The 20157-nt window shown below is 34.7% G+C and overlaps 3 protein-coding genes across 12 annotated transcripts in view; 2 read left to right on the plus strand and 1 right to left on the minus strand.

Annotated features, from left to right (window-relative positions):
- Positions 1-2324: 2324 nt before the first annotated feature.
- LOC138178611 (transmembrane protein 19) lies at positions 2325-4591 on the plus strand. The gene is made up of 6 exons (XM_069110649.1): positions 2325-2690; positions 2781-2891; positions 3146-3433; positions 3540-3644; positions 3833-4048; positions 4130-4591. The coding sequence occupies exons 1-6, from the start codon at positions 2540-2542 to the stop codon at positions 4285-4287; spliced, it is 1029 nt and encodes a 342-aa protein (XP_068966750.1). The 5' UTR covers positions 2325-2539; the 3' UTR covers positions 4288-4591.
- Positions 4592-4997: 406 nt separating this feature from the next.
- Positions 4998-20157, minus strand: part of Dh31-R (Diuretic hormone 31 Receptor) — a 173664-nt gene continuing 158504 nt past the window's right edge. For 9 of the 10 annotated variants that reach the window (XM_069110640.1, XM_069110639.1, XM_069110641.1 and 6 more), the window contains 8 exons: positions 14349-14440; positions 12344-12470; positions 11283-11509; positions 9592-9762; positions 9164-9287; positions 7710-7751; positions 7531-7614; positions 4998-5947 (listed from right to left, as the gene is read on the minus strand). In XM_069110640.1, coding sequence (XP_068966741.1) covers positions 5750-5947; positions 7531-7614; positions 7710-7751; positions 9164-9287; positions 9592-9762; positions 11283-11509; positions 12344-12470; positions 14349-14440 — 1065 coding nt within the window. In that variant the 3' untranslated portion in view covers positions 4998-5749. Of the gene's footprint in view, positions 5967-7530; positions 7615-7709; positions 7752-9163; positions 9288-9591; positions 9763-11282; positions 11510-12343; positions 12471-14348; positions 14441-20157 lie in introns of all 10 variants that reach the window. The other variant, XM_069110645.1, reaches the window with a different exon arrangement.
- The window catches only part of LOC138178605 (juvenile hormone esterase), a 39950-nt gene continuing 32217 nt past the window's right edge, over positions 12425-20157 (plus strand). The window contains exon 1 of the mRNA XM_069110631.1: positions 12425-12517. Coding sequence (XP_068966732.1) covers positions 12440-12517 — 78 coding nt within the window. The 5' untranslated portion in view covers positions 12425-12439. The remainder of the gene's footprint in view (positions 12518-20157) is intronic.

Genomic DNA, 20157 nt, shown 5'->3' on the forward strand with positions numbered 1-20157 from the left:
CCCAATACTTTGATGTCAAACTTCTCAAAAGATTTGTAATTTATGTTTGAGTCAGCAAAGTTACCGTTAAGATTTCTTTGTTACAAACTCCTGTGTTACCAATTACCGACAGTTGGCCATCGGGTCTCCGAGTAACTGCTATTCATGTGCGTTTACAGCAACTTAGGCCTCACAGTCAACGGTTTTTCCTATTGTATACGTATACCTAGCCGTAACAGTCCTTGGTGACCATAAACTAACGAAATCGTAGAAATTCTCCAAGGATGCCAAAACGATGTCCATTAAATACGACATTGCTTGTGCCCGATTCTTACCCCTTCTTGAAATTGGCTGTAAAGGGAGGCTGTAGGTAAAAGGGAAGTGAAAGGGGGCTGTAAAAGTCGAAGACAAAGGCCATTTTTCCCGGCTTTTCGTCGTTAAAACCTATAGAACATTCAAAGCAATCAACGACTCGAACGGTTGAACTTTGTTAATTTAGAATCATCCATACATCGAATAGTTAGAACACTCGCGCAAAATAGTTTATACAGAATAGTTACGCGCAACATTAGGCACGATTACTGAGCAGCTCCCAGTATTTCGTAAATAGTTCTATTTAAATAGTCAACTACATACAATGTTTTCTTTTTGCCCGAACGAGGGTGGTCCTTCGAACTAATTAGTTCTTCGTCGGTACACACGTGCAAACGCCAACAAAGCTGCAGCGATTTAGATCGCAAGCAGCAATCATAACAATGTTTTTATTTATATTCTTATTTATAATTTTATTTACATATATGTCGGAGATGAAAGAACATCGGGATTTCCCGGCTGGAATGTTGGAAAAAACCCCAATACCCTAGTCCAGACTTTTATTATAGCTACACTTTAGTAATAAAAATAAGAAATAGTTTTAATGTTTCAATCTGGCTTTATGAAGATGGGTTCGGGCTCGAAGTGACATAGCGGGTCACTGGACGTAGCCACGGTCACAGAAGGGACGTGTACCTGACAGAGGTATGGAATGATTATATGACCCTCATTAAGAACAAAGATTGACCCGAGAAGTGGGGACAGGAGTATATAAGGGCAGTTTCATTTGGCTCAGAGAGTTAGTTAAGGAGATAGTTAGTTAGTTAGTCGTTGGACGAATTGATTGAGTTATCGAGAAATTTACCCGATTTGTGTATTATATTGAGACTCGTCATCCCGTGGATCGTGGATTCGTTATCGAACCTGAACTCGTCACAATCATCTCGACCACCCTATCGCCGCTATTGCTTAGCTTCTTGCAGAGTATGGTAAAGTAAGTAAAGGTTATAGAAGTAACTTATTCTACATCGAAATTGAAATTTTTGGCTTCTCGGAAAATTTGTCTGCCGATTTTGCAATTTTGTATCAGGAAAACATAATAACATAGAAGATTGAACAATTTCGATAATTCTTGCAACTTAACGTCATACTTTAAGAATTTTTTCAAGTTGAAACTTTCGGATTTTCGAAGAAATTTTTCATCAAAATCTTCGATTTTTTACTAGGAGAATATAATCTTGCAGAAGGTAGTATTATCTCGATAATTATTGGAATTTGATATCATTTCTCGAGATTTCCGAAAGCTATTTTGTGTTCCTTTTTATACAATTCCTCTTTAAAATTTGCGAATTCTATTTCATTTTCCGATTTCATTTTTTGAATTTTTGTGGGTAATGTAAGATGCTATTCTATTCTGATGCTAAACTATGCTAAACTATTCTGATTTATTGAAACTCTTCTTAAATGCATTTTGTATAATTATTTTACAGTAAATAATTCATTTTTTATTTTATTATATATTCATTTCCAAAAAGCTTGTTGCTGATTGCTGTTTGTTGCTGTTGGTTACTGCTAGCTGTTTGTGGTACCCTAATTGTTGCTTCTGTCCCCAAAGTAGCTTTGCCGTAATCGATGTAAAAAAAGCAATACATTTCTAATACTTAAATAAACCATTAAGCAATTTTTGTTCTTTCGTTAAGAATATTATCAATACTAATGAGATTAAAAATTTAAAGGAATATGGTAACTAAAAAGTCTTATTTAGGAAAAACTTTCTCATTAATTGTTATATTATTTTGTATTATTTATTATATTTGGTTCTAGCTGAAGAGAACGATTTAAATAACGGATCATTTATTCAGTTGACTGAATATGAAACGAAAAAATAGCTGATTGAAATATAGAAGAAAATAAAGATCCGTAAGAAGATTTACTCAAGATCAGCGCTGAATTGTACACTTCCCATCTTATCTTAAGAAGGTATTCTAATACATGTATCTTTTCTAAGAATATGCGCAAATGTTTCTCTGACTGTACCGATGGCTAGTGATAGCAGAGAATATGCAGTCCTACAGTTGGTACCAGCGTGATGAAGGAAATTGAGAAATTACGATTTTACATATATTACGGTTGTGTTTCAGCTTTCGCATTAATCAGTAATTTCATATATCAACCCTAATTATTAAGTCAGTTGAAGAAAAGCTAGTATTACTTGGTATTGCGTACTATTTAGGCTGTGATCTCAATTATGGATTCATCAACAACTGACAAGAGTCAACGATCACACGTATTAGTACCGGTACTTCTTAGTGCCTGTGTAATTCCAATTTCTATGGTGTTTTGGGTTATAAATGTAGCATATTCGACTTTTTATTCGGATTCTGGAAATCACTTTAAACGTATGTTAAATAATTAGTCGCAGTATGACGACTTTTTGTTTTACATTGTACTGTTCCGATTGTTTTGAAAAATATAACCTTCTTTTTTAGAGCATCTAGTCATATCACCATGGAGATGGTTAACCGTAGTTGTGTTTCCAATTTTTATGGCCTTTTGGGGGTTGAGAAGAAAGGGTGTGGATATTAGCGGCGCTATTCTTGGTAATAAACTTTATCTCGAATTTTACAATATATAAGAAATGTGCTTTATAGACAGAATAAAGTATTGTTTATATAATATGACTGGTTAAATATATCGTTCATTATTAAATACAATAAAATATTGAAAATATATAACGTAAAATGCAAACAATTGAAATAACTATGAATAAAGTATATGGTGGTTATATTATGTAACTTATATTTAATAAGTTTCTACTTGCATTGTAAACTAGCTATGGAATATTGTATTGCAGGATTATTTATGGGTTTTGTTCTGACACTTACCAGTTTTTCTCATGTGGCTTGTCTCTTTGCATTCCTTGTTTCTTCTACTAAGGCAACTAAGTTTTGTGCCAAAGAGAAGAAAAAGTTTGAATTTGACTTTAAGGAAGGAGGTCAAAGAAATTGGATTCAAGTGCTATGTAATGGTGGTATGGCAACGCAATTAGGTCTCTTATACTTATTGGATGTAGGAAGTGCAGAGCACCCAATTGATTTTGACAAATATTACAGAAGTTCCTGGTTGTCGATAGGAATCTTAGGTATATTCATCAATAATGTATATTATGTTCAAAGTAAATAATTTTAGAATTTAGAAACTTAATTTCAAAAATGTATTTGTTGCTGTCAATTATTATAATTTATTAGGAGCTTTTGCTTGCTGTAACGGAGATACTTGGGCTTCAGAAATTGGGACAGTTCTGGGTACTAAGGATCCTCTTCTTATTACCACACTAAAAAGAGTTCCACGAGGTAAGAATATTGAAACCTAACAGTTCTGTATTTATATAAGAAAAAAATATAATGGACAAGTAGCCAAAGATAAGGAACTAAATATGGAAATACTAGTCTTTATTAATGATGTCATTATCTAAAAATGTCTTTAAACGATTGTTATATCAAGTTTAAGGTCTTTCATTTCATTGGTAATCTATTTGTAGGGACAAATGGTGGTATTTCCTGGGTAGGTTTGCTCGCTTCTATACTAGGTGGTATAACTGTGGGATTGTCTTATTATTTAACAGTATTGATAACTGTAGACACAGTTATACTGCAATTAGCAGCACCACAGTGGCCAATTATTATTATTGGAGGAATTGGAGGTCTCTTTGGTAGTGTAATAGACTCATTTTTAGGAGCTATGTTGCAATACTCTGGTAAGATATCTATTTTATATTGTCATTTAGAATATAAATGTAACTTACAATCAAATTGATAATTTGTATTTTTAACCATAGGAATAAATGAGAAAGGGAAAATAGTAGAACGTCCTGGAAAGCATGTGAAACACATATGTGGCAGACAAATTTTGGATAATCACAGTGTAAATCTTTTATCTAGTGTTATCACTGCACTTATACTACCAGAAATTGCAAAATTAATTTTAAGTATTTAAGGAAATATAAGTATAATTATAATGTCATTAGGTGTATATATATTTTTTTGCATGTTCAACTATATATACATGAAAGAAGTATATTTATGGCGAATATTTTCTACATCTCTATTTTGTATAAAAATCGCATGACGAAATTTGATATGATGACTTATAATTTATATCTATAAAAAGCAAATATGTAAAGGTTGTATCCTTTGAAAGTAGACTTGAAATCAATTTAATATTTTTTAATACATTTTTATGTTATATAAAGTTATATAACCCAATTTTGATTGTAATTTAAATCTTAATAAAAACTTATTAAGAAAAATAGCACAATTTTTTATTAATAAAATCATATATGTATACGTTTTATATATACATTGTCTAACATTACTTCCTACGTGATATTTAATGTAAAAATTAAGAACTGTTTTGTTCGTTAACATAGAATGAAAATGTTTGCCTTTCAAATTTGAAAGTGATAAGCAATCTAACAGAAAGGATTTTGGGAACTTGAATTATATCAATGTGTTTCAAATTCAATATACATTAATCTTTTACAAACTCGTCTATCTCAAAATTTTGAATGTTCAATTAATTACAAAGTTTTAGTTAATACAATCATCGATTCTTGTACCAGATTATTTTACCAATCTTTTCAAGAAAATAAAAAGCTTCTTCAGTAAATCCTAATTCTACAATAAAATATATATATGTATATATGTGTGCAAGTACAAGCATAATATCTTTTCCTTTTGTTTCTTTTTAACGCTTTCTCAAGGCGTGAATACGAAAAAATACTCCAAAGAATATTTCCTTGTAAATAAAAGTCACGCTTACAATCCCTATGAATTAATAAAACAAAATATCCAAACAAGCGATCTATTATATTCTCCTATCTTAAATTAATTCGAGATCAAAAAATAATGTATACTCTTTTCAATAATATCACTCATTCATTAGAACTTATACAGAACTGGCCTTCACAACTCTAATTATCAAATTCCAGTGGCTACAAAAACCAGTTTCATACCGTTGTATTTATTATAACATCTATATACTAATTAATTCGATCCAAGTATATTAAATTTTGTACAATTTAATTTTTATATAACTAAAAAATATTGATACTGTGAAAGTAAAACGTATAGAATCTGACAAAAAGTTTCATTGGAAGATAAGGATACTTGTCAATACTTTTTGTAGCCATTGTATATGTACCTTCTTCGCTAATTCTCAACATTCTCATTTCAGAATAAAACGACGTTCATCGCTTCCAACAATCTTCATAAAAAAAATCATCATTTACTACATCCACTCTTAAAAGGACCCCTTCATGTTCGCTATATTATTGACGCGATCTTTAAGCTCCTTAATCTTTTCGCCATAGAATAAAACTCTCTTTGATGTTCGCTCGATGACGTTCTTTCGCCAGCTTCAGTAGTTTCAGTCTCTCATTGATCAGCCGTCGAAATTATCAACACTGCGTCTGATCGTAGTCGGACAAATCGTTGGACTTAATGAGCATCCTGGCGTGATTGTTGTGACTATTGGGGACGGGAGTAGCGGCGACCAGTTGAACAATCTGCTGACGGTCGTCCACGGCTCGTTTTTCGTCCGGAACTTCCAGCACGGACGACCGATAGTCACACCTTCTCCTCTCCCGGCATCGGACCTGCGGTCGAGCGGATAAACTGAAACAGTCAACGTCCCACAATGGTCTTGACACGGGCACGTCGTCACTGGCACGACACGGACAACTCTCTCCCTCGCTCTCCCTTTCGTTCACGCCACTCTCTGTTTGTTAGTTAGCTGTTGCTCGTGCCATTCTAGGGCCTATGTACAGCGGCAGGCTGGACGATGTTAGTTTTAGGATTTTCACCGTTTATTGCGGACTTGATCGCGGTCCGCATCGCACCATTGACTAGTCGTGCAATCCAATATTTTTCTGCTTTTTACTTTTAAGTTTCTTTTTGGTTTTTGACTTTTTTGCTTTGGCTATTGTGCTCGTTGAAGCGTGACCGTGACTCTTGGTGGGACAGCGGGGCGTACTTTAATAGACTGACAACGATTGTTCTAGTTCGTACGTGCTGAGAAAGTGATAAATGCAGAGAGATGAAGTTTAGATTTCAGATGAAATTAGAGGATCTACTGGTCTGTTAGGTGGTACATGTTGTTTGATTTTGACGTTGACGAAGAATAGGGAGATGGTTCTCGGTATGAAGGGGATGAAAGATGAAGCGTGAGTCTGACCTTATTAAATTATATGATCACAGTGAATTTCGGTTATTGCATTGCTGCAGAGATCAATATTGTCCTGCAGAGTCATGCGACCATTCTTAATAAATATCTTGCTCGCATCTTGACCTCCATTTCTCTCGAGCAAGGATGAATCTCGAAAATTTATGAAGGACATCCGCAACATTACGACATTAGGAAGAACGTAGTTCAAACGATTGGCTATGTACAAAGCGGTTCTTACGATTTATTAAGCGATCAATTGCGGTTTCTTCATAGACTGTAACAGTTTCAGCAATATGGAAGATTCCCTAGAGATTCCTTCGGAAGGCTTTCGTAGGTACTGTAAGCTTTTGAAGGTCCAGGGAAACTTCCAAAGTTTTAAACAATTTTTACTGTCTTTCGTTAAAAAGTAAGCTTTCCGTTTTCTCTAGAAAGATTACTTCTTTCTTTCTGTATGCTACAGAATTTTCATGAAAGGCTGTACGTAAGTACTATTTGGTTCTTCAAAGAATTTTTAAAAACCTTCAAAGAACTTTTCCAAATCCTTACAAGTGTTAGAAAACTTAATAATTTTAACAAGATTCTAATAAAGTCTGGAGACATTTCAACGGTTCTTCAACTTTTAATAAACATTGTAGATATAATTGTTTATAATACCTCTAAGGATAAGAAGGAACAATTACAAAACTACACATACTTTCCTCTAGAACTAGGCATTATTTTCTTAACAAATATTACACAATCAGGATCCAGTCGAAACCTTAAATGATTTCTCAGTGATTAAAGAAAATCAATCTGATTTGATTAAGAAAAAGAGAAAAGAACAGAGGAGAAAATGAATAATCTTAGCAGTTTACATAGCGTGAACAATTGTGAATGAAAAATATGATATAAACAAGAAAAGAATACAGACGTAAAATACAAGAGATGTGGAAATACGAATGATGGTGTTCCATTTAAGGCGCTTTCATTTCTATGGTTGTTATGATTGTTCTACGTCTTGTGAATTTGCCGTACCGAGACGGTGGTAGCTGTGCAAGAATTGGCCCGATTCCGCAGAAGAGCTGTGCCCTCCCATCTTCTCTTAAATTGCGCTATTACCTACGCAAGAGCAACATTTATTAGCGAACAGGTTTCTTATCTTTCTTTGCATACTAACTAACTAGAACTGGTGTAGGTGGAATTCTTCTACTTACCTCACCGTTGCAGAAACAGAATAAAACGGCCACGCAGAGACCCTGCGAAAGAATTGTCGATAATTGAACAAATTTGATATTTATATTTATATATATATATATATATATATGTGTATATATATGTCGGAGATGAAAGGAAAGCCGAAGCCGTTCCTTGGAAATTTTGGGAACATCCTCTAGTACTCTAGCCTGGATTTTATCATAGCTGTAATTGTTCGAGATTTGTGATAGCGAGATTGGGTTCGAGGTGACAATTGGTCGCCGAACGTAGCCACGGTCACGGGATGTACGTTTTGCCTAACGGAGGTCTGGAGTGGTTGTATGGGTTTTCCGAGAAATGTGGTTGTGGCGGCATGCAGCCTCGGGAGCGGGCCTAGCCACGTGTGATACAATGGGTCATACATTGTATTACTAATCAAACTCCAGGCAGAAACTGCCTAACAACGGCGTTTGGAACTTTCTCGATGCTTCCAACGAGTCTGCCTAGCAACGGCGTTTGAAATCTTCTCGATGCTTCCAAACGGGCATAGAAAAACAAATGCAATCGTACAGCGAGAAAAATCTCGACGAGGCTGGCATTCTTGCGACTGCTTTGGAGAGTGACACGTCGAGTTTTCAACCATCGTATTTCTGTGCTTAAGATCAGTCTACGCTTAGTAAAGAGTTATCCCGTTGGCTGTGGATTCGTTTGAACTCAAAAATATTGTTAATAGCGTTCATTAAACTTATTGTTCGTAAATCATACTATTCATTGAACTTACTATTCGTTAAACTTATTATTCATTAGACTTATTATTTGTTAGACTTATTATTCGTCCAACTTATTATCCACTAACTTTATTATTTGTTAAGCTTATTATTCACTAGACTTATTATTTGTTAATCTTTGTAGTAGATTTGTGTATACGTGTAAATATAATCTCGGTTGTGTAAAACAATGGTTAATTCACGTGAAGAGTTGTTACGCGCCCAAAATTCCAACCATACCCCGACATATATATATATATATATATATATATATATATATATATATAAATCTAATATTCATAATATTTGCCTGTATAAGAAATTTGATATTCTACATTTTTGAACTCGGTGACTTGATAATTTTTATTTGTTCAATTTTTTTAATTAATTTGAAGATATTGAAAGTATAATAAAAGTTGAAGATCGAATGTATTTAATACTTTTACCTATACGTATAAGAAATAGAATTTGAAATAGAATAGAAGAAAAAGAATTTGTTGACGTGGTAGGTTTTATTCACTCAGATCCTTTGATCAATTTAAAGTTATTGGAAATGTAAGAAGTCGAGGAATATACCAGTGTTCAGTGTCCCGAGAAAATTAAATAATTACATTATGAACTGTGATGAAGTTTGAGTGTAAAGTAAAAGAAGATAGTATTGGTCGAATTTGATTTGTGTTGAAAAAGAAACATGAAGTCGTTCGTACCTGAAAAGAGGCCGTTATGGCGGAGAGAACTTCGTAAAATTGCTCCCAGGGGTGATTTTTCGGCGGTCTGAAGGGGATGACAAGATAATGTAGGCCCAAAAGAGGTACGAGGAGTAACGTCGCTCTGACAAGAAGAAAAATATTAAGTTATAAATATTAAATTCTAATATTAGTATTTGTATTAATTTATAATTTGATTATATAAATATTCAATATTATTTTCTCCAATTTTTATTATTTCACTTGTGTAATAAATTGTCGATTAAAAAGAACGAAGAAACAGAGTATCGTCGACTGTCAATAGTATCTTAAAAACATTCCAGAATCGATGAACAAGAAGTTGAATAAATTTCTTTAGTTCTAATTATGAGTAAAAGAATAATTCTCTTAACTAAACTAATACACGGAAAGGAATTATAATTAATTACCGAAATGCTTGACGCATAGACCTGGAAGGTTGCGTGCCAATCGTAGGACCAGCTCTCAGTTTCATCAATAGAACTCGAACGATGTTGAAGAGGAAAAGCACGTTCAACAGGGTGGAAACGCAGACTGGGTAGACCAGCACGTTCATATAGTTACCCTCGTTGATCCAACATCTAACATATCAAAGCAGTCTAATATAATTTATCCATAGCGTTGTAAAGAAATTTTCGTTCAAACTACCCCTCACGAGATTAAACGCATCGATCAAGAAGAAATATTCATATAACAAGCAATTCGAAGCTTACAACCGAATATTCGATCAAAAGAAAGCTTATGAAATCCTAATTGCTTCTTGAAAGCTACCTTCCAAAAGATTTCCAAATTTTCTGAAATTCCGCTAATTTCAAGCCCCTGTTCCTAACTGATTTTTTAAAAATATCTCACTCTATTGAGTTTCTTGGTTCTATTTGGTTCGACCCTTTCATTGTTGATTTTATAGTCCAGTGACAAGACGCTCGTTGCTGAAGACATTTTGCGATCGATTGATTTTACGCTATGCGGAATCCGCGGAATTTATGGCCTCAGTGTGGCGAACACGAATTTCATAGAGCGTACTATTACGGTTTTATTGGTCGAAGGTTCAAAAGTTTGTCGTTGACAAGGATCGCGAAATGCGAAATTTGTCTTACACTTTCCTGACGATTAATAAATATTCTTCCACGTGGTGAAGCAATGTGAACATTATTCGACATAAATATCGTGCTGATCATTAACTCCTATAACAGAATCCCTTTGTTCATTACGGAGTTCGTGGTCTTTGGTGAACGACGCTAATTCAATTGCCATGGTTTTGATCCTTCGATATACGTCTTTCATGGTGTGTCACGATGCCGCAGGTACATTCCTACTTGCAGCTATCGTATATGTAGCCTATTTGAAATCAGATAGGAGCTTGTTTCTCCCTTTGCAAACACAGTTGTTAAGAGCCTGCTGTTTCTATTAAATTTTAGCATATTTATATAGTTTGATAAATTTGAATCCCATCGATAGCGTCTTTAATTGGTAAAGTTATTTCGAACGCGAACCAAGACTTATTTCTTTTTAAAGGAAAGTGTATTTTCGAAGGGTAATATGTTTGACAGATTTTGCTATTGGAAATTACTAGAGCAAAACACACGTGTATATCGAAATAACAAAATTTGAAGTTTTCGTAATAGGATTTATGTGATAAATCAACCGTCGTTTGTATTTTTCAATATCTCTCTTATAAAATGTTCCACAAAATGTTCACGAAAAATTCTGTTGGCTATTCATTCTGTAATTTTTTTTATTCATATCTCTTATTTTTCTTTGTATACCTTCTACTGTTTAACGTGTGTCACAGTTTACAAGAAATTTACTGTTTTTCTTTTTATATCTTTTTTGATATTTTCTTCGTTGCACTTTCGAAAAAGATATCCCGAAAAAATTCTACCAACAATTCGCTGTACTTCTTACTCTATAACTTGTATTTCTCTTGTATTATTATCCCATCTCACACTCTTTTTATTAATATCCATTTCCAAGAAACAGAAAACACCATTATCCGATAGCAAAAATTTATGTGCCAAGACGTTAATACGACTATAATTAAGATATTTGCGAGGTGCATATGTGAAATAGTCATTGATTTGATAATTACTGTCGCACTTACTGTCCGGTGTCAGCAGGGTCATCACTGGTCGCCCTTAAAGAGGCATAAATCGTGACGATGACCGCAGGTACAGGCCAACCGAGACCCATCAGCCACTTTACTAATTTATGCTCGCTGGTGAAAGCGCTAACGAGCAGGGTGTGCAGATAAAAACCCTCGCACAACATCCAGGCGTAATTAGTAAGTAGAAAGTAATGCAGGATAATGTGTAGCAGCCGACACGTTATCTGAAAATTGTACAATCTGTTCACTTCTATATATATATATCCCTCTCTCTATATATATGTAATGTACAATCGATTCATTTCTTTATTTCACTTTTTTAATTCCTTTGAAATTCCTTATTTTGTACGCATCCAAATACTTTGTACGCTTCCAAGTACTAATTATTAATTATAGATAATAATAACGCTGTACGAATGTAATAAATTAACGCAGATGTGCAGGAATTTCTTTTTCTCTTGTCATTCTCGAAAATAATCTCATTTCCATTCTATTTGAAATTTAAATTAAACGTGTTGTTTAAATCTGTGTATTGTTTTTATTTTTATTATTATTTTATTATTGCCGTCCAACGTTAATTTAATATTCCAATTGTACAAGCAAGAGAATAACACGCAGTAAAAAATTGTCAAAATATATGTGAGAATCGTTTCGCAATTATCATATCTTCTTTATAAATTCAATTTATAAATTCATCTTATGTAACGCATTATGTTCCAATTGTTACCGATAATCGGTACATCAGTTTGACGGTCGTACATCGGCGTTTTTATCTTATACTTCGCTTTACTTTTCCACGTTCATCGTTCTAAAAGAGTAATTGGCACATCTAGGTTATGTAATATCCTATCTGAAATAGCCGATAGCCCAAGAAAAAATAAAAACCGAGGCGGAGATATCCATTTTCGTGGCCGATTAGCAAATTCAGAACTTACCGAAACGATAATTACGCTAATTATTGAAACGATACGCCGCGAGACGAAATTCTCGCGTGAGTTACTGGGTCGAGTGCTAAGCAAAGAAAGAACCAAGAGAGAACGAGGGCGCCTCATACGTACCTCATTGTTCAATAGTAAATCCGTGTTCGCGACGATGCATCTATACCACACCAGCCATAGTGCGTTATTTACAGCGAACGAGGCGAACAAGTTCATATGAAGTGTGGTCCTTGCACACCTCAGGGAGCTGTATTCAAAGGAAGGATAATAAAGAAGAAGAAACTTTGTCCCCTGGTAAGAAATATTTCTTTTAATTCTTCGCTTTCGTTTCTTTGTTTCCTTTTTCGCTCTCTTTATAGTTGGAAATTGCTTTTACGTAAAGCGCTTTGGAAATAAAGAAACGAGTTCACATTCGTACAAGAATTTTTCGATACATTTTTGTATCGCGAGCATAAATAGGTAATAATTAAAAAGAAAATGATCAGGCTACTGACAAGCACATCTACTAATATTCCTACGAAATTATTAAACATTCTGTATGCGAAGCAGCAATATCGTTGCTAGTTAGAAGAGGAAGACAAAAAATGTGTTTTATATAGTTTAGAGTTATGCGTTTTAAAACACTTGTTACAAGACTGCTGTAGCTGTGAAATTATCTATTGCTTTTGTTACAAAACGCTTGAAATAAATTATATTGCGTTTCAAAAGACTCGTCTGATTTATGCAATTTTACTTTCTAATATACAGGGTGGTTGGTAACTGCTGGTACAAGCGGAAAGGGGGTGATTCTACGCGAAAAAAGATGTCGAAAATATAGAATAAAAATTTTTTTTTAATTTTTCCATCGAGACAACGATCTACAGTGAGATCCGTTATAACGAGACGCGATAAAGTGCACGCGTACCGAGCGAAAATTCAAAGTCGATTTTCTCGAAAACAAAGCCTCAAACGAAAAATTGTTATTCTATATTTTCGACTTCTTTTTTCGCGTAGAATCACCCCCTTTCCGCTTGTACCACCAGTTACCAACCACCATGTATATGCATCTCTGACATTTTGCGAGAAATTCAGACGACCTTGAGATTTTTTAAATGGCACCGTATATTCTCTTCAACATTAGCCGATCTAGCTGGACATTCTATACAAAAAATTGCATTGCGTTCGTAGACTTTGTCAAAGTTAACGTACCAAAGACGAAAAGACAACGTAGATAGAAAAATAACGCTTCGCGTCTCTTTTTTCCTCGTTTTTCATACATTACATTTGACACAGATTAGAATTAAAATATCTTCTAAACTATTAGTTTTTCGATATAGATAGGTTAATACCTTTTTGTGGAGAATGTCCAGGTGGATCAGCTAACGGTATAAGAAATATAAGGCGCCATTAAAAAGATTCAAAGTTACCTTCGTACACCTCAGAGAATATAAGATATTTGAGAATAAAATTGCATCCATACGACATAATTGGTTTAAAACGTTCCACGATAAAGTCAATAGATAACGAGTTACTTTAGACAACACTTCTCATTGACTCTGTACGCAGGATGTTTAATTTGCAATGTTTGATATAAGAGGCAATATATGTATTTGCAATGGGATGGACGCGTGTTGCGTTGGATGGAATGAGTGGCAGTTAGAAAACATATGTAAGCCAGGTGTTTTTTCCGGATTGTGAAGCCGAAAGATAAATAAATATATTTTAAAAATTCTGTGCAATATATCGTCATAATAAAACATGGTTAACTGAGTAATTAAATTGCATTAAGAAATAACGCAAATATTAATGTTCAATGTTTCCATCATAGCAATCTGAAGCATTTTCGTTTATATTTTACATGCAAACAAGTTGACGTATAAATTCCAGAAAACAGAATTCCCCGTGTTTGTTTTACGTGCAAACAGTCGTGGGTGTAAAGCGTGTCACTTTTGCAAAATGTCTCTCGAAACAGACGGACCATCGATTTCCATAATTTCCGCTCAAACACGTTTATTTTAATGTTTATTCTATTAAGAAGAAAAAAAGAAAATATGATAGAAGAGAATAAGAGGTGGGAAGTAATAGGCGTATAATAATAAGAGGAAGGGGTAAAGTAGAAAAAGAAGCTGCACTTTCGTCCACTCACCGGAAGTATGTGAGAATACCTAACGACAGTAGCAACGCTACCAACGATATTGCGTATCCAGCTTCGTAAAGTCCACTAATTCCTTGCTGCCACTGAAATCGAAATTTATGTCGTTATTAGCGAAATCATTCTCGATAAATTGACTAATAAAATGGGGAAGAAGATACAGATTGATGCGAGAAGACTGATTTCACTGTTTGTAGACCTTTCAATTTACTATAAACTCGCAATCAAAAATTGCTCGAATTGCTCGAAAAATAAACGAACTACTTTTAAGGATTTTATGTGCTGTAAGGAGACAGCATAAATATTGGAAATAATAAGAACTCCAAGATGAATTTTAATTTACGGAATTGACGAACGCGTGGCTTCTGAGTAATTCCTATCTCGTTTGTGTTAAAAAAACGATTTAGAAAATTCATATTCCTAGTTTCCCATTAGGATTTTCAGAATAGAAAAAACGATATGGATACAAGTTTTGTTAACGTTCTTGCGCAAAAATCGAAACGTCTATGAACGTTACGGATAAAAAACGAGACCAAGCTTCAAATGTTTGTTTTTCGTATGGAAGATTACGATCAAGAGTTGAATCTTATAAACGAGAATTGCAACGAGAGCGTGGAATAAATATGAACTATAGCAGCAGGAACGCATGAAGCTGAAGAACAGTCGATGCTTGCTTGCAGAAATGTAAATAATGATAAGTTTCCTACGAGAACGTAAACAAGGTATGGATATAATACCTCGAAGAAAATTCCAAGATACCTACACATTCTGACATAAGGAAACCTTCTACAAAATCTAGTATCGCGAAATTTTATATTCAGCAGATGAAATGCAATTTTTTTCTCTACGGAGTTTCTCTCTGTATTTCATGCCAATCATTTTTCTACACCATCTACTTTCTTTTTCGGACGAAGAAATGATCAATTTTTAAGAATCAGAGAATAGCAATATCGTTCATATTCTATACATTGATACTATAATAACGAGCAGTTTACTTCGTTATATCTAAAAAATATTTATCATGCATATTAAAAATCTAACGTTGTCATAGAACGTTCAGTTAGAAAGATAAATCGTGTCATGGATCATAATAGGATTAACATCGGTTGTGTAAGCGTATTTACATACAGGGTGGTTGGTAGCTGGTGGTACAAGCGGAAAGGGGGTGATTCTACGCGAAAAAAGAAGTCGAAAATATAGAATAAAAATTTATCGTTTGAGGCTTTGTTTTCGAGAAAATCGACTTTGAATTTTCGCTCGGTACGCGTGCACTTTATCATGTCTCGTTATAACGGATCTCACTGTAGATCGTTGTCTCGATGGAAAAATTTAAAAATAAAAAAAAATGTTTATTCTATATTTTCGACTTCTTTTTTCGCGTAGAATCACCCCCTTTCCGCTTGTACCACCAATTACCAACCACCCTGTATAATCGTCTGATTATTTTCACGTGCACGTTTCGCTGTTCAGAGATTGCGTATGTCTTAACTCGAATAGTGACATAAAATCCAAAAAACCAACAAATATTTTATCGTCCATTTCATCAAATGCAAACCATAGAAATTACCGAGTCATCTTTTTTTTTAATTCCTGAAATATTTTCAATAAAGGATTAAAATAGAAAGATGGACAATTGTAGAAATACGTTGAACGTGATGCAACGCATCGCGTAATTTGCGGCAAGGAATGATCTTGACGATCCAATGAACGCTACACGTATAGCACAAAGCAGAAAATAATCCGATTGCGCGATCAATTACTTTTGAATGTGACATGTTTATTCTCTCTCTCTCTCTCTCTTTATTTCTCTCTTTATTTCTATGTAGACAACGTGATCAATGTGGACCATAAGTTACATCGCAGTTGCTGCAGTTGAACAGTTGGTTGTGCGTTGAACGACAACTTTCGCGTCGTCTAATTACATTTATTGGCCTTTAGTCCCGCTGAAATTGAATTGATCTTGCTATTAAGTGCGACCGGTCATACTACTCTTCGTTCGGACAGTTCGTCGCAAATTTCGAAATTTCCCCATAGGCTTCTCTGCCTTCTGTTTCTATTGACTTTCCAATTTGTTTGTGACATTTTTCAAACTTACAGCGAAAGGAACATCCATTTAGAGGACTTCCCGAAGGTTGTTTCGATTATCCTTTAATAGAATGTCAATGGAATCGTTCGAGGAAAGAAAATCAATAAAACAGAGATTCTAATTATTTATTCTTAATGATTCTTTATAAATTAACGTAAACGTCCGTAATCCTTTCAGCGCTATAGCATAACATGACATCCTACGCGATCAATTCTCAACTTCCGTCTATTTAGTCAGCTATGTTCCGCTATTTCATTACAATTCATTGCAAAGTACAATAGAATATTCTTATGTACGTTTTCCAAAGGTAAAATGTGCTTCTACGTATTGTAAATTGACCGTGTAATGACAATCTTTCAAGATGTAGAATATTCTGATCTAACGAGTAAAATTGCACGTTAAGATGCATCGAGCGACATGGAAGTTGAAAGTTCAACAAAAATGTTACATGTTCGTCACACCTTCCAGTCTGGTCTTGCCATATTCATCCGTCCGATAAATCGTAAATAGCGATTTTTCGAAAGCTTCGAAAGCCTCTCTAATAGCATCGTCTTCTCGCATGTTTCGCGACAACAAAAATTAATGACAAGATCCACGAGCGGAAGACTCGATGTTTCCACGAATCTCACGAGAATCCCCGGATCGAATGAAAACCATTGAAACAGGATGAAACAGGATAACTGGTTAAAACGTCAACACGATCCTCGTGGACATTCGTTTATAAGGACGTCTCGTTTTATTGCTTCGGCACATGTTTCATTCGTCGTCGAGGGAACCACGAGACTCGTCTTTCGTGTTTCTCGCATAAAACGAGGATCATATCGTTGCTCTAACCAAGAAGCAGAAGAAGATTCTCAGTTACCCATATCTTAATTCGTCTTATCCATTTCTTGGGCAGTTTCTGGCACGGAGAAACGAGATCTTCCTCGTTATATCGCGTTTCCCTTCGCTTTCTTTGGTATCGAGATTCCTGTCTCTGGCAACAACGATAATCTTTATAAAGACACTTCACCTCGGTCGTTTCATGCGAGTGTACTTGGCGGTATTACAGATTCCTGAGATATTTTGCTATTAAAATTGTGATTTTCAAAGGAGTACTTTCTTCTTCTTCTTTCTTTTTCTTCATCCAGTTACCGACTGTTTTATACATTACGTTTCTCTGCTTTGGGATTTTAAAGTAGCCTTTGATGTTGCTTAAGATGTTTCCAAGACTATTAGCTAGTACATTGTCTTGAAATTTGAAGATTTGAAAATTTATTTTGATCAAATTGATTCCTCGTTGAATTATCTTATCGTTTAGTTATTAAAGAATTATTTATTTTGTATTTGAACAAATGCTTCCTGAAATGATTTCTCAAACAGTTTCTAATCCTATTGTTTCAGCACTGTTATTTGCATCTATTTTCGAAATAAAATACGAAGATAATTTATTATCTCCAATTGTTATTTCCCATCTTCTTTTTCTTTCAAATAAAAGTTACCCTAGTCTGTTTCAAGGGAGTTCTCGGAATGGTTTTAGTTTCTTTTTAATTCTTTCCTTTTAATATTGTAGACGAAGGTTTCTTTGCAAAGCGCGTATTACGACCTATGTACTCGGGATTTTCGAGCTTTATTGGTCGACGAATAGAATGCTATAAGACCGTAAGATTTATCTTCCGTAAAGAAGAGAATATCGTCTGTCTACGATAAAATCTGTTGGTCTACGATATACGTGCACACTTTCTTGGAAATTTTGCAAATCTTATGAAGTAAACAATGCTGTTGCGCGCTAGATATATAATAAAGCCTATAGATAAAGTGTCGTCGTTACTTTTAATGCCCTATAATGCTCGGTTATTAGCAACGTTTATTTACCGTGTAGTTTGTAGAGAGAGAGGATTATGTAGTAATAAATTGTCGAGAAGAAAACAAGTAACGGTATCCAGATTTCAAGTTGCCATAAAAAAAGATTGCCTATTCGCATTAAAGTATTTAAAGACCCAACATTTCTTCCCGTCGAATGCCTGTCCATAGTCACACTAGATCACTCGCTACTATCAGGTCTGTAAGTATGAAACCGGAATTTGCTTATAGATGGCCCCAGCTGATAATATAGTTATCACTAAACTGCGTCATTGATGCCAAAAGTCTTCGTTGACATCTCACAAACATTTTCCACTCAGAACAATACAAGTTTCATACAACAGCATAGTTTGTAATAGCGTTGAACATATCAAATTTTGTGCCTGGAAACTACGATTTGCGGACAGCGTTGATTTTCTGTTACCATTTGAAGAAAACTGCTGCAGAATCGCATCGAATGCTTGTCGAAGCTTACGGTGACCATGCTCTTGGTAAATCACAGTGCTTTGAGTGGTTTAAAAAATTCAGAAGTGGCAATTTTGACGCGAGGAACGAAGAACGTGGAAGACCACTGAAAAAGACCACCGAGCTGTTAAAACCTGGCGAAACCGTTAATATCGAGCGCTACCGACAACAAATGATCGATTTGAATCGAGCTTTGCGTGAAAAACGACCAGAATATCAAAAAAGGCAACACAAAGTAATTTTGCTTCGTGATAATGCACCATCGCATACAGCAAAACCGGTCAAGGAAACGATCGAAGCGTTCAGTTGGGAAATACTTTCGCACGCGGCTTACTCACTAGACTTGGCTCCGTCCGATTACTATTTATTTACATCGATGGGACACGCACTTTCTGACCAGCACTTCACTTCTTACAAAAATGTACGAAAATGGCTCGATGACTGGTTTGCCTCAAAAGAGCGACAGTTTTTTTGGTGTGGCATCCACCAATTGCCAGACAGGTGGGAAAAATGTATAGCTAGCGATGGGCAATACTTCGAATAAAATATTTTTAATCATTTTCATACGATAAACGTGTATTTTCTATTCCAAAGTTCCGGTTTCATACTTACATACCTGGTATACTGGGTCATAATACAGTTGAGTTTTATTTGTTCATATTTTATTTGTTACCGAAAATCGTCGTATCCTTTATAAATGGGTAATAAATTTTTTTTTTATTTAATATTTCACATTCACAATTTGTCCAATTTGGACATTTGGTAGAATCTTTTAGCTGTTTGGTTATCATGTGGGTGGCTACCCCCAGCGGGGTACCATCTTCGTGTTTGGAATAAAATTTGACGCAATTCTATTTTACATTTTTTGCATTGTTAAAATGCTGTTAAAATAATGGATTAAAGATCGATTGATTTACAATCAATAAAAAGACAGTACGAATGTATTTTTCTTCCAAAAATGGAATATACATCTAGGATTTATCTCAGAGAATTTTCTTCTGAATTTTCCAGTCGTCGCGAGTAGCCACGGTAAAATGTTTCGATGACTGAAAATAGATTCCTCTATGGAAATTTAATCTTACTCGATCTTCTCGAAGTAAACGCTCGCATTATGAAGTTTATTTTGACAAGCTTCTCGTTCAATTCGTTAATCACGGTCGTTCGTTGATCAAAAATTTCTACAATGACGAAATTCGGAATTGATCTGTAAAGGTTTATGTGTAGAGAATGGTTGGTCGGTGAGGTTTAATGAATGAGATTGCTCGTTGTTGAAACCGTCAGAATATACAGGATGGTTGGTAACTGGTGGTACAAGCGGAAAGGGGGTGATTCTACGCGAAAAAAGAAGTCGAAAATATAGAATAACAATTTATCGTTTGAGGCTTTGTTTTTGAGAAAATCAACTTTGAA

Source organism: Bombus flavifrons, chromosome 3 (genome assembly GCF_040668555.2).
Source record: "Bombus flavifrons isolate JBK064 chromosome 3, iyBomFlav1_principal, whole genome shotgun sequence".
NCBI lineage: Eukaryota > Metazoa > Arthropoda > Insecta > Hymenoptera > Apidae > Bombus > Bombus flavifrons.